This window comes from Bubalus kerabau, chromosome 8 (assembly GCF_029407905.1).
Source record: "Bubalus kerabau isolate K-KA32 ecotype Philippines breed swamp buffalo chromosome 8, PCC_UOA_SB_1v2, whole genome shotgun sequence".
In the NCBI taxonomy this organism is placed as follows: domain Eukaryota; kingdom Metazoa; phylum Chordata; class Mammalia; order Artiodactyla; family Bovidae; genus Bubalus; species Bubalus kerabau.
In genome coordinates, this window is record NC_073631.1 from 55,431,009 (window position 1) to 55,454,522 (window position 23,514).

Consider the following 23,514-nt stretch of genomic DNA (forward strand, 5'->3'; position numbering starts at 1 on the left):
TACATACACCACCTTTTTGCACTAGAATCAAATTTCAGTTGCAGAGTAATTTAATTTTCCTTTATATTGATGAAACAATAAGCAAATAAATCAAAATTAGATTTGATTAGGTTAGAAAGGGGGCTGTTCTCAAGTGATCAGTGATGTCAGGGAAGCTACAGTGTCCAGATTCTTTCTTATGTACAGAAGGCTAGGAGGGTAATTCAGAATAAGAAAAGTCTCTCAGTCCTTTTCCATAGCTTTCACTGTGGGAGGCCAAGAAGACTTACATCCTAGCAATAGAGGGAGTATAAGTTATGATCTGTTGCCTAACAAACCACCATTAAACAGAGTGGCTTAAAATAGCAACAATTTAGTTTGCAGTTTCTGGTCATGATATTCTGCTCATGCTTCTGCAGTTTAGCAGAAGCAAACTGCAGAAGCATGAGCAGGGTTCAGCTGCTCATGGGCTGGGTTCGGCTTGGGCTGGGTTCAGCTGATGACTCTTCTGGTCTGAGCTGGGCTCACTGCATTGGTAGTCACCTTTCAGGTAAGCTAGGGACAACTAGTTCAGGGGAGCCTCATCTGGGCTGTTTCATCTTTTCTATATAGTCTCTTGTTCTCCAGTGGGCTGAGCTAGGCTAATTCACATGGTAGTACTAGGGTTCCAAAAAAGAGATGCAAACAAGCCCTATGAAGTCCACGGTCACAGCACATACAATACCACTTCTACCACTGTCTACCAGCAGCCTAGATTCCAAGGAAAATAGACTCCATTTCTTAATGGGAGGTGCTAAAAAGAACTATATCCATTTTTGCAACTTACCGCAAAAACTCTAAGGAAGATTACATTCAGGAAAACATAACTGTTTCCTACACTGGACCAGAGTACCTGGCAATGTTACATCAAGTGCCCCGACTAGAGACCCAATAATATAGCTCTGAAATCTTTCCCACAGTGACTAGCATACAGCATGTACTCAACCAACTGCTAGCAACAGTTACTTATAAATTTTTATTTTTATCATAAAATATAAAAATAACTTTCAAATTTTAAAAAAGGAAAAAATGAAATCCAGTGATTTAATACATCCCATTTATTAAAGTTTAAATATTTGTGTCCAACAAAGCATCAAGTATCAATAATTTTTCTGAACCTGTTAAGTCATAAAATCCTTGATGATATAATACGGGTACCTGTTAAATGGTTTAAAAATCTATGCAGAATTTTCTTATGTCTAAACTGGATTTCTTGATAATAATTATGGTACACCTATTTTTTGTCTGTGCAGGTACCATACTTTGTGCTTTAAAATGTTCATGTTAATTATTCTTTATACCCCTTATGAGATAGATGGTTGTAATGCATTTTCAGATAGAGATCCTGAGGATTAAAAGGCTAAGTAATTTTGCCAAATTCACACAGCCAGTAAGTGTGAGGGCTAAGAATTCAACTCAGAATTCTAAAGCTATGAACTTTCTGCAATTCTGGATCTCCAAACATTTACTTATTGATGCTAAAGTCTAGATAACTAAATAAAACTCATCAGAGAACATGAATAATAACACTGATCAAGTACTGTTCTAAGCGTTTACATGTATCATTTTATGTTGTCTCACAATAACCCAATAAGGAGGTTTTATCCATGTTTTACAGTAAGTTTCCTAAAGCCAAGGAGGTTAAGAAACTTGTCTAAATTTCTAGGGGAGTGTCAAACCAGGATTCAAACTTATGTAAGTTCTGTTCTGCATCCTCTAAACTCCCTGTTCCAGGGAAGTGGGCAGCAGTGGTCCACTGAATGATTTCCATCCCCCAGCTTGATTTCATCTGATCCATGAGAAAAGTGCCAACAAATAGCATCTCAATTATTTTTACCTGTGATATCATAAAAGAAATATGGATACTGAGCCACTCATCTGTCTTGCCTCTCTCTACTGCTAATCTGCCTATTTCTCTTGGGAAATTTTTCTATTTTGCTACCAATGGCAGAGTATAACACACAGCATCATCTGAATATTTGTATAATCTACTTTCAATTTATTGCAGTATTGAAAAGGTTAGATTTTGTAATTCCTCTTAAAAACCTTTGGCAATTTGATCTTTTCCAGAGAAATGAGTTCTACATTTCTTCACATGGAGATCATATGACCTAGCTGGGATGAATCTAGAGAAGTCTGTTAGTCTCAAAACTAACAGAAAAGGGACTAGATCACCCTAAAAATCAAGTAAAGGGTACTTCAAGATTTTTTCAGAGCTTTTTCAGAAAGGTCAAAGACTATCCTGCTTTGAAGTATCAGCTGTCTATGAAACTGTGCAGAATATCTTCTCGGAACAGACTCTTGTTACAGGAAAGAACTTCAGAAAAGTATACTTCAACCCCCAAATTAAAAAAAAAACAAAAAAACAAATTAATCCCACTATAGAATATGTAATAGTCTGAAGTAATGATCTGAATTCTTCATTCCCAGGTAGTAGTATTAAAAATCCACACCCTTGCCTCATAGTCATTAGACTGGAACTTTTCACCCCTTGAGTTTGAACTTGGACATGTGACTGCGGTGACACAAGCAGAGGCTTAAAATGTACTCCTGCCGTTGGACATGCCCACTATTCTCCAAACATCTGCTTAAGATATCCAGTGAGCTAAGAAAGATGAGAGATATGGAGAGCCAGTGTAGTCCCAACCCACAGCTTGCAGCCAAGCCCAGACTACCTCAGCTAGACTCCAGTGTGATGTTTTCTCTAAGTCAAGAGATGACATTAAATAAGAATCATGATTAGGCAAGAGATATAGATCCTCAGCAGTAGATTAGGTTTCCATACAAGCTCAGTGGCACACTTTGAAATTCAAACGTGTAATCTAGGAAAATCACAAATCATATACCTTAGCTTTATTCTAGAAGAGTCAATGCTGAGAATGTTAATGGTGAGAATGCCAAGGGTTTACTGATGTTTTGCAGCCATGTTTCTTTAGTTCAGATTATCTATTCTTCCAGGAAATCCTTCTTTGCCTACTTATCCTACAGGAGTTAATTTGACTGATGTTTCCTCCATAATGTTGTTCCCAATCCACCCAATTATATTGCTTCTGCTTCTGAAACCTCATAATACAGTAGTTGCCCCTTATCCACACTTGTGCTTTCTGCAGTTTCAGTTACTTATGGTTAACTATGATCCAAAAATATTAAATGGAAAATTTCAGAAGTAAACAATTCCTAAATTTTAACTGCATTCTGAGTAGTGTGATGAAATCTGGAGTCTGCTCTGTCCTGCTTTTAGTTACAAATCATCCTTTGACCAGTTTATTCAGCTAGTTAGTCACTTAGTAGCCAATTTCATTACCAGACCGATTGTTACAGTATCATTGCAGTGCTTGCGTTCCAAATAACCCTTATTTTTACTTAATAATGGCCCCAAACTGCAGAAATAGTGATGCTGGCAATTCAGATATGCCAAAGAGAAAACTTAAAGTGATTCCTTTAAGTGAAAGGAAAGGTCATTCCTTTAAGTGAAAGGAAAGGAAATTTCTCCACTTAGCAGCAAAAAAATTATATGCTGATGCTACTAAGATCTATGGTAGGAAGAAATCTTCTATTCATGAAATTGTGAAGAAGGAAAAACAAATTCATGTTAGTGTTGCTGTTGCACCTCAAACTGCAGAAATTATAGCCACACAGTGCATGCTAATTGCCTAGTTAAGATGGAAAAGGCATTAAACTCATGGGTGGGAGACATAAGCAGAAACATAGTCTAGTTGGTGGTAACGTGGCACCAGAAAACATGAAGCCCACATGAAGACTTCAGCAAGGGATCCCCTAAAATGACTTATACCATTTAGTGCTTCCCAGGTGGCACTAGTGGTAAACAACCTGCATGCCACTGCAGGAGACAAAAGAGACACGGGTTTGATCCCTGAGACGGGAAGATCCCCTGAAGAAGGACATGGCAACCCACTCCAGTATTCTTGCATGGAGAATCCCATGGACAGAGGAGCCTGGCAGCCTACAGTCCATAGGGTTGCAAAGAGTCGGATACGACTGAAGCAACTTAGCAAGCACGCATGCAAAGGATGGTTACAAATATTCGGGAATAGGTTTGGACAGAAAAATATAAAAATTACTGCAGAGACTGGGTCTGCCATTGAATAAGCCACAGTTCCATTTTTGGTAGGAATGAGGAAGTTAATTAAGGAGAGAAACCACATCAACAAAACTTTTACTATAGTATATAGTTATGATTTTTCTATTTTTAGTTCTTGTTGTTAATCTCTTACTGTGCCTAATTTATAAATTAAATTTCATCATCAGTTCAGTTCAGTCGCTCAGTCATGTCCGACTCTTTGTGACCCCATGAATTGCAGCACGCCAGGCCTCCCTGTCCATCACCAACTCCCGGAGTTTACCCAAACTCATGTCCATCGAGTCGGTGATGCCATCCAGCCATCTCATCCTCTGTTGTCCCCTTCTCCTCCTGCCCCCAATCCCTCCCAGCATCAGGGTCTTTTCCAATGAGTCAACTCTTTGCATGAGGTGGCCAAAGTACTGGAGTTTCAGCTTCAGCATCAGTCGTTCCAATGAACACCCAGGGCTGATCTCCTTTAGGATGGACTGGTTGGATCTTCTTGCAGTCCAAGGGACTCTCAAGAGTCTTCTCCAACACCACAGTCCAAAAGCATCAATTCTTCAGCACTCAGCTTTCTTCACAGTCCAACTCTCACATCCATACATGACCACAGGAAAAACCATAGCCTTGACTAGATGGGACCTTTGTTGGCAAAGTAATGTCTCTGCTTTTGAATATGCTATCTAGGTTGGTCATAACTTTCCTTCCAAGGAGTAAGTGTCTTTTAATTTCATGGCTGCAGTCACCATCTGCAGTGATTTGGGAGCCCATAAAAATAAAGTCTGACACTGTTTCCACTGTTTCCCCATCTATTTCCCATTAAGTGATGGGACCAGATGCCATGATCTTCGTTTTCTGAATGTTGAGCTTTAAGCCAACTTTTTCACTCTCCTCTCTCACTTTCATCAAGAGGTTTTTTAGTTCCTCTTCACTTTCTGCCATAAGGGTGGTGTCATCTGCATATCTGAGGTTATTGATATTTCTCCTGGCAATCTTGATTCCAGCTTGTGCTTCTTTCAGCCCAACGTTTCTCATGATGTACTCTGCATAGAAGTTAAATAAGCAGGGTGACAACATACAGCCTTGATTTACTCCTTTTCCTATTTAGAACCAATCTGTTGTTCCATGTCCAGTTCTAATGTTGCTTCCTAACCTGCATACATGTTTTTCAAGAGGCAGGTCAGGTGGTCTGGTATTCCCATCTCTTTCAGAATTTTCCAGTTTATTGTGATAGGCATGTGTATATAGGAAAAAACTGTATATATAGGGTTTGGTACTATCTGGGGTTTCAGGCATCCACTGGGGGTCTTGGAACATATTCTCCACTGATAAGGGTAGAGAATGGTAGTCGTAGTTGTCTGTATTCCTATTATTGCAGTGCTACAAAGTGTGCAGTCTGCAAACTTCTGGTTACCAGTTTGTGATGGAACATACAAAGAAACTGAAAGAAATTAGGAATTGTTAAGTACTTTGACAGTATGTCTGGTATATTTCTTAAATTGGCCTCATTTTTATCTTTTTTTTTTTCTTTTAGTAACTCATTTTTATTGTGTTTTAAAAAGTATTGGCCTGGGACAGATTCGGAGTTTTGAAAAAATGGTTCCTCAACACAGATATTTTGAGCAACACTGTATAAAGCACTTATGTCATTCTATCCAGCACTGTAGTTAATTCACATCTTGCCCACAGGCTAGCCTGCCTACCTTCCTTCTTTGATCCACCAGAGATGACATCATGGAATTTTGGGGGATACAAGCTCAACAGATGATACTGATAGAAAAGGAATTTAGATTCTGTAGTTTTACATCTAAATTGAAAATTTAATATCCTCTATGAAAAACAAATGGTGACTTTGTTTTGTTTAACCCTCAATTATTTGTATTGTGTGCCAGTATCCCATAATGGAAATATATTCTTTACCTTTAGTTTGTGACTCATTCCATCAAGACTTCCATGATATTACACTCATAAAAAGAAAAATACACCTAATATTTGCATTGTCATTTTGCAATGAAACATGATATCACTTTATCTTTAAACAAAACAGGGGTAATAAGTTCATGGTGGCAACAGACATTAACAGACTCAGCACCAAGGCTAGGCTTTCAGCCTCTTTTTTTGCTAGGCTCACTGTTTTAGATACGAAGCTATGTAACCAACAGATGCCCTGTAACCCCTTCTTAAAATTTGTATGGTGGTCAGAATGTCACTGTAATAAAGACAGACTGAAGCATAGGTGATTTGAGGATGATCCGGCCTCATCCAGAGTTTAATTATATTTACATAGTGGTAGCCTGGCTGTTGCTTGGCAGATGTGCTCTTGGCAGTCCTCAAACTGCCTGGTTTCTCATACAGTCCCTCCCTCAAGTTATACTCAAACCCAAGCAGTCCTACATTCTTGACTAGCCAAGAATAAGAGAAACTGGCAATCCTAAACTATGCTTTTCTCCTTTGTTGAATATGACCAAAATAAAAGCAGTGATTCCTACAGTCAACCAATTTTTATAGCTAAATACTACAGAAATATGAAATACTTCCATAGCAGTCCCCAGATTATACCTAGTGAGTTTCTTTAGGTAGGTTCTTTCTTCTATCACCTTCTGTTCTTTCTTATAGTTTTTGTAACTGGCAATGAACAGTGATTATAATGGTTGAGAAGAAAAAAAAAAGAAAAATAGTTAAAAAGTCATTTTAGAATCACAGCTTGAACTTGCATTAGAAAATTATAGTCATGCATATTAATTCTTCTAATTTCCTATTATTTAAGTAGGGAGTTAGGTAGATCAGGTACTTGGAAAAAAAATAAGTGAAACTATTTTAAATATGACCACAGCTTTTTTATAGGAGAATCAAAGATTGGAGCTGGATAGCTGAAAAACATAACCTCTAAATTTAATCCTCTAATAACAGTGCTTAAGGTACATTTTAATCCATGGATTTTACTCAAAGATCAAATACAAATTTATCAATTATCAAATTAATTTTTCCTTAAAATCTTGAAAATTTGAGGTTCTAAAACTCATTTTCAATTTGGTTAATCTTTTCTCTATTTTCTTATCATTAAAAAAGTTATTTCATAATTTATATAATAATCTCTGAACATCACTACTTGGTAAAAAGCAAAATAATTTCCTGTATGTATTATATATCAATGATCTAATAAATGGATTTTTAAAAGTCCTTCTTTCAGGTACCATGACAGTAGTTACCAAACAAAAATTAGTAATGATTGTAAACAGGAAATGCAATACAGGAATGACCCTTGAAGCGCATTTGTAATCAGGAAAAAGACGGTTTGTGTATCTATAGGTGTAACACTGTAAATATTTTAGCTTTATCTGATTATGAGCTTCTTCACATTCTAATACATATAAGCTGCTTTCTCATTTTTCATTTGACATTACTTAAGACAAATAATCACTCCTAATTACAAAGCTTGCAAAGCCAGGAACAAATGCCAAGAATCACCACTAAAATAGGACATTCTGTGTTACAAATCTAGTGTACTCTTGACCTATAAAGAGTTTACTAAGGGATATAATCCCATTTGTACTTACTTTCTATCATTTATTTTGTCTTTTTTTTTTTTTCCTCTATCCTTTCTCTCAATAGTGTAAGTTCTGTAATACAAGGTATCTTTGTCTTTTTTTTCATACTATACCCCCAGGGTTTAGAAAAATGTTTTGCACATACACTACTCACATAGTTTTTAAATGATTCATCTTATTTTGGGAGAGATAACTTTTAGAGACAATAAAAGCTCCATTATTTTTCATTTTCCTGTAATTAAGTACCATCGAGAGTGATACACATCATGACTAGGCTTATTTGCCTCATGCTAATAAAGCAATTTATATGCCTTTGAAGCTGTAAACTAAAGAGTTAAATGAATTAAACTTAATGTTTTCAAATACGCCACAAATATTTAAAAGGCAAACTAATTAAGTAAAAACAAGTTGAAAAAGCAGCTAAGATCTATGAAAAAAATTTTCATTTTCTCATGGACTCCATACGAATATACAACATTTATATACAGGCCATGTCACTGAAAATCATATATATTTATATATTCTTGGCTTGCATGATTTTTAAGCACTGTGGAACATTATTATATTTGGTAAACTACTGATAATATTTTCCAAAGTCAAAAAGAGTAACTGGGTTTGAAGAAATCTTAGAAATCACTTGGCTCCCCTATTGATTTTTATAGATATGGAAATTGATATCCAGAGTGGCCAAGATCACAAAGACTACAGTGGACCCAGATCTGCTAATTCTCAGCCCAGAGCAAATTTAAAACACCATACTGATAAACAGACATGAGAAAGCTAATATACCACGGAAGATCTTTCTGTATACTACTGTGCTTTGCCTATACTGGGTACTTATTGATCTTTTCTAATTTCTGAACACACTGTAGTGATTTGGTGTGTAAAAAACATATTCAAATTAGCATGGGGCAAACTATATCCCTACTTCTGGCTTTCAGAAAAAGAACATAGGAAGTAATACTCTTTTACCAATTTATCATTTTCTTTCTACTAAATAGACCCCTCAGACTAACTCTGTGGTCCATGATGTTAATTCCAGGCTCACAAGACTGGTACCCTACTGGAGTTCAGTGAGTGCCTCGTTAAATAGTTCATTTTGGTGTTTCCTACTGCTTCTCAATAGATCTTCTTGTATGAACAATTCTCCTAACATTGAACTTTTTGTTTTTAACTGCTCTATTCTAAGCTGCATGATCTGCCATTCCAGTGGCACTTAGAGTACTTTGTTGCTAGGAGAAAAAGAGGTTTAGCCTACCATGTTATGTGTAAGGCTTACTATCAACTCTGGGGTTCAGCAGGTAGAACAGATTCTTCTACAGGCCAACCATGAGTACCTGTATACAATTCCAGATGTCACCAGTTGAAAGACAAAGAGCCAAAAGCAGGGTTGCTATTATTCAGAACCATATTAAGTAGCTAGAAAGCAGCACTATCACTGCTCCCGACAAAACCTGCGAATCCTAGAAGATATGGTCCAGAACATTATTGGAACTTATGGAATTTCTTTGACTGTAAAATCTCCCAGAAGTTACTTTCCATGATATTTGTACTTATTTAGACTTTGTTTCCATGCAAAAAATGTCAAAGGCAACTTACACTAAAGGCATACATATGACCATAGGTAAAGTATAAACAAAGTATAGAAAACCAGTAGAGTGGTAATTTTATTGGAATAGAAACGATTTCTCCAATATAATTCCTTTAAACAAATAAAAATGCTTAAATGCATCTTAGGTTTTTTCTATTAGGGTACTTCATTCAACATATATGCAGTGATCAGAGCAAAAGTATCAGAGGACTCAGGCTAGGTGACATAATGGAAGTCACATGGATTATGAAGACCATGGTGCAAGATCATAGTTACATTCTGCCAGTTTCAGATCAACCTATCTAAGCCTTAGTTTTCTTATCCTCAAAATGAAGCTAGTCTGCTTCATAAATTGCTTTGAACAGAAAACAAAATAACTATACAAGTATAAATAGGATACGAATTTCCCTCAAGAAGCTTGCAATCTAGTTAAGAGAAAGACTATAATCTAGAGGGAGAAAGTAATGAGTTTGCTAAGAGTTATGATAAGATGCTTTGGGAATATAGAAGAAAGAGATTTTCCATCTAGCTGGTAATAAGATTACCTGGAGGGTGATGTGTGTGTTGGGGGGAAAGGGGGGCATGTAGAGTGAGGAGTGTGTCTTGGATTAGTAATATTTAGTATTATTGAAGGTGAGTTAGCAAAGTCAAGGAGAGAGGTGATGGTACACAGCTTGACAGCCAGTAGAGACATAAACCTCTAATTCAACTTCATAGGATAGGATTAAGGAACAAAATCAACAGAAAACCTACTACAGTTCTATTAAAACCAATATTCAAAGCAAGTTAGGAAAAGTGACTTTTCATATCTAATTAACGTAATGACTCACACTATGGCTTAAAAGAGATAAAAGCCCTGCTGAGGAACACTTTATTCTGTACTTGTTCTGAGAGAGTAACTGCCTCTAAGGTAAAGCCCTGGAAGCCCTCCCATTACCCCAAGTCTTGCCAATGATTCTCAGCAAGAATGGCTTCAAGCAGAGAATTCAAGTATAGATTTGAACCTCCAGGTCACCATTTACTTGTCTTTTCCACTTCAGTCAGGGACCACCCTAGGAGAAAAGGTTCATTCTAATTTCTAATGGAAATAATCTTTGTGGTTCAGTTATCTTTCCAACTGCAATCACATGGTTTCACTTTGATTTTTCGGCAATGACAGAAGCTTTCAGAACATGTTTGGATGCTGAGAAACGAGATGTTTTAGTGACTTTGTAATCTTTAAAATCTCATCTTTTTAAAATTAAAGAAACAAAGAAAAGGGTCCTACAGAAAAAATAAACAAGACATCAGGAAGGATCAAAAGATGGAGGTTAGAAAGGAGGCAAACAATGAATAAAGTGTAAAATTAAAAGCTCTATTGCAATTCCAGGCAGCATAAGGGAAATTACTATAGTTCTCTTTCTCTCTGGTATGTTTTTAAAGGGAAAAAAGTGATTCTCAGGGGAGCTGCTCCTAAGTTGCTTCAGTCGTGTCCAACTCTGTGCGACCCCATAGACGGCAGCTCACCAGGCTCCCCCATCCCTGGGATTCTCCAGGCAAGAACACTGGAGTGGGCTGCCATTTCCTTCTCCTCTCAGGGGAGAGTAACACAGAAAGGAAAGAGGAAAACAGCTGGCTGTGGGCCATGATTTAGCATTCACCATAAAATGAGACTCTGTTTCTGTTTCTCAAAGGTCATTGTTTTTTCCAAGCAGACACAGGCTCTACTTACATGAAGTCAATTATAATGAGGAGACACAAGACATAAGGAAGAGATCTAGACAAGTAACTCCAAAGAAAGGGCAAAGATGTAAAACTCAAATTCTACTCTAAAATATTATTAAAACAAAACTCTGTATAACCAAACTAGCTCTCACTTCCTAGCAACAGCTTACTTATCTCAAACAAAATACAATATAATAAAATCTAGTTATAAAAATTCCTTGCGTGATGGTGTATTTTAACTGGTAATTAATCCAAATTTATGCCAATGATAAGACACCCAAGTTCTCCTTTTAAAAACAAAGAATCTTATAATAACATCATCCACCTAGGTGGATGTGAAATGAAGATAACCCTCTAATTCTTTTTACATGAAATGTTAATGGGAAAGTAACATTTGTCATCTGCCTGGAGAAAATTTCTTATGAAAACAACAGTAAAAAGGTTTTAAAAGGAAAAAAATGCCATGCATCTTAAAACAGAAGTCAAATTTAGTTTTACTTAAATGGCTGTGTCTTTATTTCAACTTTCAGCTATGATTTTTAAAAGGTATATCCAAACTATCAGTTTTCTTGCATATCCAAGTCAAAAAGAAGGGAGACCTGAAAAGTATCCTAGATACCAAAACAGGGTAAGAAGACTCATAAGATCAAAGATGATCTTGTAATGTTTCCTTCTCATGTGTTAGAAAACAATTTCTAAAGGGAATGCAAGTTTCTTTTTGAAATTATGAAATGTATTCCTGGGACCTCTAAATTATTTGTACTGGGAAACACTATGTCAAATACATAGAACATTAATCTGTCAAGGATCCTACCTAGACACAGAGAGGGTATGTTGGCAATCAGATTGGACATCTTTGGGATCTTTTACTTTCCAATTTACTAGTTGAGGACTTTGCCCTGGGAATCACCAGTGATGACAAGGTAGTGAAACAGGATTTGTTACTGTCATGGTATTGTCTGTAAAAGTTTTAAATTTATGGAATCCTTTTTCTTCGGGTGGGGGGAAGGGAGGAGGAGGATTAGAGAGAAGGATAAGATTCTTGGTTGAAAAGATATCCTTTTAAAGTAAAGGGAAGATGCAAGAGAAAAATTACACCATATATCAAGACCATTATTTATGATAATCCACATTCTGAAACTAAGGAAACTGTGTATAAATAATGTCTGGATTTTTCCCTTGCTAGCACATATAATTCTTAACTCTGGACTTTCTCCCTCAGAATTACTTCTTGTCCCAAATAATTTCAAAATCACTTTTAAATGTTACTTTTTTTTTTTCCCCTCCTTTTAAATAGAGGGTGTTTTTTTGTTTGTTTGTTTGTTTTTTTTTCTGGAGCAGTTTTAGGTTCACAGCAAAATTTAGCAGAAGATACAGCATTCCCATATATCTCCTATCCCCTTTCAGACCCCCCCCACCCCCCCTTTATCAATATCCCACATCAGAGTGGTACATTTGCTATAACTGATGAACTTACACTGGCACATCATCATCCCTCAAAGTCCATAGTTTATTTTAGGGTGCACTCTTTGTGTTTATTCTGTGGGTTTTGACAAATATATGACAGGTATTCACAATTACAGTAGCACACAGAATGGTTTCACCCACTCATCCCTCCCTCCCAAAGGATCTGGGCATTTAAAAAGTCTTTTTTGAAGCACTATGTTTAAGCATAGACAAGATCCCCCCAAAAAATTTTAGACAAGTACTAAATTACCCACTGTTTCCCACAAGAAAAACAAAATAAGCGAAGCGTTCATCAACAGAAGGCTAATTAAGGGGCAAACAAAATGCTTTCCTAGTAGCAAGCAAGATTAACAAAAAATCAATTTGCTTTTAGTGTCATCTAAAAGCAAAGAAAAGAATAAGAAACCAAACTATAAGACAATAGAATTCAATCACTGTACTCTCAGAATTTATGTTTTCCTGTTCTTGAATTCCCTTTTGGATGCTGAGTCTAGTCACAAAGGGCAAACATTTTTTTTTTTCCCCACTGCAGGCTTTTTATTTTTCAACAGCCTCCTAACCTAACCTAATATTTTGCACTTGCATATATTTTCAAAAATCCAACTGTGGGCATGAAACAGAACTAATGTTTAGGTCAGAAACCTTGCCTTAAGAAGATGAAGTAATGGCAATGTTGATAACCCACAATGAGCAAGAGAAGAAAATTAGGTTCTCTATTTTTTTCCCCCTTTACTCTCAGCAAAACTTCCTTCCTTATTTGATAAGGAGCAACATTTCCTTCTCCAAGGAGCAAATAGCTTAATCAATTCCCTGGAATGAGACGACCTTTCACACAGAACGTTACACTGGAATGTGACATCAGCATTCCCTCTGAGTCACAGTCTGGTCCCCACCCTTTTCTCCCAGGAAACGCGAGTCTCCTAAACTCACGGAGCGGCTCAGGTAGGGCCATGGGTCCTGACGCCCGGAGGGCAGCCAGTCAGGAAACGTCTCCTGGAGCTAAACCACCGCTGACAATCGTCCTTTGGGACTAGTTGCCAAAGAAGGAGAACATTTTCTTTGGAAGACGAATGCAGTGCTTTGGAAGTCAAGTAATGAATGACCAAAGAGAGAAAAAAAAAAAAAAAACCCAAAACTTCACCTTTCACGCCATCACCAGCCGCTGCTGCGAAGGAAGGACGTTAAATCAACGCTCACTCTAGACAGCCTCTTGACTGCCAAGCTGGGAAGGGAGGAGGTCTGAGCTGTCAAAAGTCTCATCAGTGACCCCAAACCACAAAGGCTTAATAAAGTTCAGCTTCCTGAGACAGGAAGAAGTAGTGTCATGGTTTCGCCCGAACTCGCCCTAAGCTCATCCTTTCCTTCTAGGGAGGCACAGGCCCAGGCAAAACATCTTAAGGAAAAGTTTCAAACACCTCCAACCGTTGGACTTGGTTAGACAGGGAGAAATGTCCCGCGCCCGCCCTCGCGCGCGACTCTCAGTCGCTCCTGGGTTTCAGGAGTTAGTAGCCAGCAGACACCCCTCTACCCGAAGGACCGGGTACTGGGGCCCCGGGCGCCGGAGATCCCGACACCGCTCGTGCCTGACGGCCCTTGCGCCCCACCAGCCACTGGTAGCCAGGGGGCGGCGCCCCGCGCAGGTGAAGCGGCTGCTGCCAGCCACCCTACCTTCTTCACTTTGGCCTCCAAATCCATGTCTATGTGTCAGAGAGGGTTTCTCCTCCTGGCGGGGATATCACGCCCAGGATCGCCTGGCGTCTGGCACCGCTGCGGGTACTGGAGGAGATGTGCCGGGACACCGGCGCCACCGCCGCAGCCACTTGCCCGGCACGGTCAAACTTCCGCCGCCCCGTCGGCTGCAGCCGGCCTGCGGCGGGGACCGGGAACAAAGAGGGCCAAGCAGCCAATGGCAGCCGGGCCCCTCCGGGCAGCCGCCAATCACTGAGCGCCGCACGCACCTTCGCTGCCGAGCGCGGCGCCAGCAAGGTGAGGGGCGGGGCCGCGTTCGGGGCGGTACCCTGCGGAGCTCAATTGGGTAGCCGGGAGTTGGTCTCTGAGGCTCCGCTGGGCGTCCTCACTACCTCCTCCCAAAGAATTGGAGCCCAGGCTGCCTCCAGCTGAAACGAGGAAGAGCCTTTTCTATTCAGTCAGCTTGTACCTGTTTTGCTTGGGACTTTAAACATGAATTCAGAGCAAAGAAAAAGACAAGTTGTGGGGATTGTTAGGGATCTATAATTGCACTCTATGATTTCACTGTTGAGTTGTGGAAAAGGCGCTTGGCTAAATACTTTTCTCCAATATCCCAAGCACTGGCAGGAAACCTTATCTCAGACAGCCAATGAAGATGGTTATATGGGTTGTCTGAGGATTTGATAGTTCAAAAATGAGGATAATGTGAACCACTAAAGAGATGACTTACACCATTCCTTTGGAAGAAGAGGCTTGCCCGTTGTCCCTGTTGTGTGAAAAGATGTGAGGCTCCTCATGTGCCTCATGCTTATATGAAGCAGTATCATAGGCATAACAAGCAGCGCTTCAGCTCTAGATTTGGATCCATATCATGGCCTGGTTCAGGAGCAATTGCAATGAATACTATTGCCTTGGTGGACCTGAAAGGAATTCTAGGGATTATTGAGTATAACTTTCTCATTTTGCAGGGAACTGAGGACTCCAGAGGTATAGGGACCTGCCCAATTTCTTAGTCTCTTGGGAACAGAGCTAAAGCTCATGAGTCTTTAAGCAGTGTCTTCAGCTTGTTCGGGATGGAAAAAAACAACCTTTTGACTAATTAAAAGAGAGGAGTCCTTTTTTTTTTCCCCTGTGTTAATGGTAATGATAGAAAATTATAATGATTAGTTAGCAAGTGACCACCTAATCTGCATCTACTTTTAAAAGGGAAAAAGTCCCAAATCATATAGCTATTTAGGTTCACATTTCTCTCCCCTTTGGTGGTGGTGGTGGTTTAGTCTCTCAGTCATGTTTGATTCTTGCAACCCCATGGACTGTAGCCTGCCGGGCTCCTCTGTCCATGGGATTCTCCAGGTAAGACTACTGGAGGGGGTTGCCATTTCCTTCTCCAGAGGATCTTCACAACCCAGTAATCGAACCCAGGTTTCCTGCACTGCAGACAGATTCTTTACCAACCAAGCTACAAGGGAAGCCCTCTCTCCCCTTTACCTTTTGAAATATGGTAACTGTAAAAAACCCAAATTCATTTTAGCTAACGTTTTCAACCCTTAGGACCTTCCCCTGGACAGTCCCCTGGTGTCCCCTGCCTTTTGTTTGTAGAAGAACATTTACTTCCTAGACTTTTCCCAAGTCCCCAAAAGCAAATTTAATCAGTTAAATGAGAAATTGCAAAAACAAAGGAAAACAGTCAAATGAAACTAAATAATAATAGTTTGGCTGTAAAGTAAAGCCAGGGGCCTTTAGTTTCTTCCTTCAGTGCTATAGATAGTATCCTGAGCCATATCCTTGTACTGGTTTTATAGAAACCAGCCCCCGCTCCAACCAGATGAACCACCATGTAGGCCCCAGACCAGTTGGAATTAAGAAGGTTGATGATTGGGATTCCTGAAATAGCATGCTGTTACTTCACCACCGACAAGTCAGAGAATTGTGCACAAGCTGGTCAGGCACCCTACAGCCCATACCCCAAATGCTGCCTTTAAAAACCCTCCCCTAAAAACCACTGGGGAGTTTTAGTGTTTTGAGCATTAGTTGCTTGTCCTCATTGTTTGATGCCTTCACAATAAACACTACAGTTTGCTTCACCACAACCTGGTGTCAGCAGCTTAGCTTTGTCTCGTATTGGATGAGCAGACCCAAATTCAGTTCAGTAACAAACAGAGCACTGATTTATGATGTGATGTTTTTCTTATTCTATTAATAAACTAAAAGTGGAATGACCAAGATGGTCATGAATTTTTCTTCTCACTTAGTTTAATTAAAACTTTTCCAAGCCATTTTCCCAAACCATGCTACAATGTTTGGGCTCCTGCAAAGTTTACCCAATGTAAACTCCAATGAATATGAGGTTTAGTTATGACAAGGCAATTTGGTCTCTTTCAGGGAGCTTAACAGATGGAAAATGTCCAGTGAAACAGTTTAAATAAGGCATCAAACAATGTTGTAACATAAATTTTGGGTTTATTTTGTGAAATTTGAGAGACAAACACTAAAGAAAATATCTGCTGCTGCTGCTGCTGCTAAGTCACTTCAGTCGTGTCCGACTCTGTGCGACCCCATAGACGGCAGCCCACCAGGCTATCCCGTCCCTGGGATTCTCCAGGCAAGAACACTTTGGAAACATTTTTTAGCAACGTATTTTGCCCTTCTCTCTCTCTTCCCTCCCAAACCTTCTAGCATCACTTTGTGTATCATTTGCTAGTTGAAATTAAGTGATATCTACCTGGAAACATTACTGTGCCAATTATATACAAGGTAACATTGAGGTAGATAAGTTTTAGGTTAGGAGGATTAGATTCCAATTTCTTATTAGCTGTTCAAGCGTTACACTAAAGAGATACTAAGGAATTAGAACTGGCACTGTTTGATGACAAGATGTAATTAATGACAGAAAAATAAGTAGAAGATAACACACATGTTGCTGGCTTGCTCATTTTTGTAGGTGGTTCTGGAAAAAGGAAAATATAGGCTATGTTTAGTTGTGTTTTCCTGGGAGTGGGATGAGGACAAAGGGTACAGTTTTTAATTCATTAGGTTTGAGGTTGGGATACTGAATATCCAAATATTAATCTTAGAGATGAGAACTGGAGTGGAATGGTGATTTAGGTGTCAATATCTTACATAGATAAATAATTGAAAGCCATAGATGGAAACGATCAGCATGGGATATAGCAAAATAAGAGAGAATATTAATGACCTCAATTGAGCAAAGTTGAGCAAGAAAAGCACAGAAAGGAAATAAAGGTTAGTTAGTAAGGAAAAAAAAAATTAGAGTTCCCAACAAGTTCTTAAGAGAAGAAATTCAAGAAGGAATTCATCAACAATGTCCAGCTATAGAAAAGGGTCAAATTCTCATTGAATTTAACAGAAAGTAAACATGGGGAGTAAAAGCTGTATCCCATATCAATTAGGCTATAGGACAAACTGAGGCAGCAACATAGAGAGTTAAAGGAGTAACCAATGATTTTAAGAAAGTAGAAAATACTGGAATTGAGTGATTGACTTGAAGGGAGGAAGAATGAGCATTCCTAAGAGTCACTCTTAGGACTCTAATTTGGTGACTTGTACGGTGGCTGTAAATCTCTCCTTTCCCACCTTAAGATGAGTTTGATTTGCATGTAATGATTTTGCAAGGCCGATTGGATCTGAGTTTGGCAGTCAAAAGAGACGTCTGGGATGGAGATACAGATGACTGGTTATAAATACACAGGCACAAACATCTACATATACACATGTACATATAAACACACACACACTCAACATACCAGAACACTAGGAAAATGAAACACCAATAGGAAAGTTTTCTATACCAGGTAAGGTAAATTTCCAAGATAAAGATGACTGTACCTGTCTCCTCAATTATTAATGTAGCCCCAGGTGGCCTCTTTAGCAAATGTTCATAATTTATTAACACCTGTTGAGGATCTCCTGTGCTACTGACTAAGCTATTATTGCTCATTAGCAGCTTGTATGGATTACACATTTTTCTATGGGGAGACTAACATTTTTTCAGAGCAAATTGTTACCTGTAAAAAATTTTTTTAGTTGACCAAACACTGGTGTTCGGCTAGGGAAATAATGAATGATTCACATGATAAGTTTATATTAATTTTTTCTAACAGTAAACAATCATAATGTTATAGGAACAAAATAGAAAATAGAATGGTATATAGATTGTGCTCACAACTGTGCAAAAATATCATGCACAGAAAAGAAACACGAGGAAAATTCATAAAATGTTAGCAGAGGTTTGTCTCTGATTGATAGGTCCATGGGGATTCCTTCTTTCCTTTAAAAAATATTCCATGATGATCATGGCATATTTCTTAATGGAAAAACCTTATCTAAAAATATATTATTCAAAGCATTTTAGGAAGATGGGGCAGTGGCAGTATAATTTTTCAATCTGCCTGAAAAATCTACATTAAAAAGTCACACCAGTCAGAATGGCTGCAATCCAAAAGTCTACAAGTAATAAATGCTGGAGAGGGTGTGGAGAAAAGGGAACCCTCTTACACTGTTGGTGGGAATGCAAACTAGTACAGCCACTATGGAGAACAATGTGGAGATTCCTTTAAAAACTGGAAATAGAACTGCCTTATGATCCAGCAATCCCACTGCTGGGCATACACACTGAGGAAACCAGAAGGGAAAGAGACACGTGTACCCCAATGTTCATCGCAGCACTGTTTATAAAAGCCAGGACATGGAAGCAACCTAGATGTCCATCAGCAGATGAATGGATAAGAAAGCTGAGGTACATATACACAATGGAGTATTACTCAGCCATTAAAAAGAATACATTTGAATCAGTTCTAATGAGGTGGATGAAACTGGAGCCTATTATACAGAGTGAAGTAAGCCAGAAAGAGAAACACCAATACAGTATACTAACACATATATATGGAATTTAGAAAGATGGTAACAATAACCCTGTGTACGAGACAGCAAAACAGACACTGATGTATAGAACAGTCTTATGGACTCTGTGGGAGAGGGAGAGGGTGGGAAGATTTGGGAGAATGGCATTGAAACATGTAAAATATCATGTATGAAACGAGTTGCCAGTCCAGGTTCGATGCACGATACTGGATGCCTGGGGCTAGCACACTGGGACGACCCAGAGGGATGGTATGGGGAGGGAGGAGGGTGGAGGGTTCAGGATGGGGAACACATGTATACCTGTGGCGGATTCATTTTGATATTTGGCAAAACTAATACAATTATGTAAAGTTTAAAAATAAAATAAAATTAAAAAAAAACAAACTGATCAACTGGTTAGCAAAACCAAAAACCATGGACAGCCTTTACAATAAAACTGGCAAGGTATCTCCATAAATCCAAAAACACAACAGACAAGGACAAGCCAACAAGATCCACAAGACATGCATGTATAAAAAATTCTGTCAGGGGAGGGAGAGAAGCAATAAGTTGGTGTCTGACAGACACCAGGAAAATTCAAGATGTTCTCCTCCAGATATCCATTTTAAAACACTTCAGGCCAAATTTCAAACAGCGGCTGAAACAGTGAAATGTGACTGAAGGAGCTGAATTAATCTCACCCTGTGATATCTCATGACTCACCCACTAGGACTTCTTTCTAGGAGAGGGTCCCACAATAAGAAACTTTGTCAAGGGAAATCAGAAAAAGTAGGTTGGGGCAGAAGAGACAGTGGAAAGTGAAAGGCTAGAGGAGCTCTCTCCAATGTAGTAGGCAGTAACCACATGAAGTTATTTAAAATTTATTAATTAGGTTAACTAAAATCCATTAAAACTTAGAATTTGACTTCTCAGTCATACTAGCCATATTTCAAGTGCTCAACAGCTGGAAAGGGAAATGGAGTCAGGAAATCTCCAAAATCTTGTTGTATTTGTTAGCGCTTCATAAAAACAAGGGAGAATGGAGCTCTCTGAAGTTGGACACAATTTTCTAAACTCTGTATCATTGTATAAGTTTAGGAAAATTAATGTCACATAATAGTGGGTAACAGTAAGTTATTAAGGTCAAATCCAATACAAACTTAAAAGAGAGCAAACAGAGCAGAATAACTTCCCTACAGAAAGATATGTCCACAAAACAGAGCAAAAGTGTATTACTTGAAAAATTAAAGACATCAAAAAGTTAATGCATGTCATGAAAGGATCACACAAATCAGAATTAGAAAAACTCATAACTGAGGTAATAGAATCCAGGAAAGAATTAGAAATGAAGAAAATAATATTACATAGATTAAGGCTAAACTAAAAAGAATACTATGGCAAAAAACTGATAATGCCTACAAACAATGGATAGTAAAAATTAATCTTTCTAAAAAATCGAAAAGTGATGACATACGTATACCTATGGCTGATTCATGCTGATGTGTAGGAAACACCAAAACGATATTGTAAAGCAATTATCCTTCAATTAAAAATAAATAAAAATTTTTTTAAGTAATAAAGACAAATATAAAGTATTCTAGAGAAAGTAGAAAATATTAAAAAGATGATGAGATCAAGTACATGGATGATAGACGTCTCTGAAGATGAAAACCAAAGGAACAAACACTAAAAAATGGTGACTCAAGAAAACTTTCCGAAATTAAAAAATGATATGAAACTAGATATTGAAAGATCATATTGCTTACCTGAGAATATATTGACTCAAAATAACCAACACAAGACATATTCTAGTAAAGTTACTGGACTTTGAAGAACAGGAAAGAAAATCCTTTGGGTATTCAGCTTTAGGAAGGGATGTGACTTCAAAGGGGAAGACAATTATATTAACAATGCACTTTTGCTTTAGCAATTCTCTAGATCAGAAGAGGATAGAGTAACATTATAAGCTATTCAAGAAAGACAATGTAAACCAAGGATTTTATATGAAGTAACTTTCAAGTTAAAGGGCAAAGACTTTTATACACATAGAATTTAGGAAATACAGTTCTCATGAGCCCTTCCTGAAGAAGCTTCACTTGGCTGTTTTCTCTGTATCTCTGTCTAAATCTCTCATCTCTTTCATGAAGACACCAGTCATTGGATTTAAGGCCAACCCTAATGAGGTATGGGGTTTCCCAGGTGGCACTAGTGGTAAAGAACCCACCTGCCAATGCAGGAGGCTTAAGAGACGTGGGTTTGATCCCTGGGTCAGGAAGATCCCCTGGAGGAGGGCATGGCAACTCACTCCAGTATTCTTTCCTGGAAAATCCCATAAGCAGAGGAGCCTGGCGGGCTATAGTCCATAGGATGGTAATGAGTTGGCCACAACTGAAGCAACTTAGCGTGCACTCTAATCTGATATGACTTCATCTTAACTAATTACATCTATTAAAAACTCTATTTCCAAATAAGGTTATATTCTGAGGTTCTGGGTGGATATGAATTTTTTTTGGGGGGGGAGGGGACATAATATAACCCATTACAGTGGGAGAACAAAAGCAACATAGTCACAATAAAACTGTTTCTAGGAAAAAGCAGAAGCAATCAGTGGCCTTTCTTCCACACTCAACACTGTATCTTGCAGAATTGAGAATATAAGCACTAAATTTACTGTCAGTGGCGTTAGTTCCTTTGTCTTCTACTTTAGAGGCACTGGATTATTACTTCTGGAAAACTCTTCCTTATCCATTGTTCCCTAAAATCTAAAAAGGCATTGATTGAGGATTTCCTTCTGGAAAGCTGTGCTAGCATAAGAGCAGCATTTTGAAGGACTGAGATGTTTGGGATAAAAAAACACCTTTTGCCAGGCTTGAGACTTAAGAATATGCCTGTCATTTTTATTGCAGGGGAACTTTAAATCAGCATCTCTCAACCATTAGACCAATGACATTTCATGTGTGTGCTAAGTTGCTTCAGTTGTGTCCAACTCGCTGTGACCCTACGGACTGTAGCCTGCCAGGCTCTTCAGTCCATGGGATTCTCCAGGCAAGAATACTGGAGTGGATTGCCATGCCTTCCTCCAGGGGATTTTCCTGACCCAAGGATTGAACCCCAGCCTCCTGTGTCTCTTGCATTGGCAGACAGTTTCTTTACCACTAGTGCCATCTGGGAAACCCAAATAAATTCCAGTTGATGGCTTTCAGAATGTCGGCCTGTGATGAAAGAAGATTGAGAAGACTTCATGTCTCAGGTACTATGTGCTAAGAAAAGTGAAAGTGCTAGTTATGTCTGACTGTCTCTCAACCATGAGACCAATGACATTTTGAGCCAGATAATTATTTGTTGCAGGGGGCTGTCCCGTGTATTCAGTTCAGTTGCTCAGTCGTGTCCGACTCTTTGCGACCCCATGAATTGCAGCACGCTAGGCCTCCCTGTCCATCACCAACTCCCAGAGTTCACTTAGACTCACGTCCATCGAGTCAGTGATGCCATCCAGCCACCTCATCCTTTGTCGTTCCCTTTTCCTCCTGCCCCCAATCCCTCCCAGCATCAGAGTCTTTTCCAATGAGTCAACTCTTCACATGAGGTGGCCAAAGTACTGGAGTTTCAGCTTTAGCATCATTCCTTCCAAAGAAATCCCAGGGCTGATCTCCTTCAGAATGGGCTGGTTGGATCTCCTTGCAGTCCAAGGGACCCTCAAGAGTCTTCTGCAACACCACAGTTCAAAAGCATCAATTCTTCAGCACTCAGCTTTCTTCACAGTCCAACTCTCACATCCTGTGTATTATAGAATGTTAAATACCATTCCTGGCTGTAACCCACTAGATGCCAGTGGCATCCCTTCCCAGTTGTGACAACCAAAAATATCTCCAGACATTGTCAGATGTGTTCTGTGGAGCAAAATTATCCCCAGTTAAGAACCACTCAGCTTTAAAAGATTCCAGAAGTCTATTATCTATCTTTGTGTAACAAACCACCCTAAAACTTAATAGCTTTAAACAACAAGAACAACAACTTTATTTTGCTCACAAATCTGCAGTTTGAGCAGGAAAGGCCAGAGTCCCCTGTCTCCACCGCATGCACGATCAGCTGAGATGACTGAATGCTACATGACATGCTGCAAGATGGCTTTACACAACAGGCACGTTAGTGCTGGCTCTCAGCTGAGACCTCAGTGATGTTTGTGGGTGGGGGAAGGCCTCGGTTCCCCTCCAGCTAGGGCCTCTATGAGCTGCTTGGGCTTCTTTACAGCTTGGTGGCTGGGTTTCAAAAGCAAGTGTTCCAAGAGAGTTAGGTAGAATTCATGGCATTTTTTTATGTTCTGGCTATGGAAGTCATATAGTAGTACCACTTCTATCATGCTCTGTTGTTTGAGATAATAATAAACATCTTCTCAGTTTTAAGGGGAAGAGACATAGACCCCACCTTGATGAGAAGAGTATAAAAATCACAATTTAAGAAGGGTATATAAAGTAGGAGATACTGTTGCAATCTTCTTTGAAAAATATAATCTTCTACCATCTACCCTTTGTCACAAAAACTCACCTTCCTTC

The 23,514-nt window shown here is 38.9% G+C and overlaps 1 protein-coding gene across 1 annotated transcript in view; it reads right to left on the bottom strand.

Annotated features, from left to right (window-relative positions):
• TES (testin LIM domain protein) overlaps nt 1-14,328 on the bottom strand; it is a 62,769-nt gene extending 48,441 nt beyond the window's left edge. The window contains exon 1 of the mRNA XM_055590315.1: nt 14,081-14,328. Coding sequence (XP_055446290.1) covers nt 14,081-14,107 — 27 coding nt within the window. The 5' untranslated portion in view covers nt 14,108-14,328. The remainder of the gene's footprint in view (nt 1-14,080) is intronic.
• Nucleotides 14,329-23,514: the final 9,186 nt, after the last annotated feature.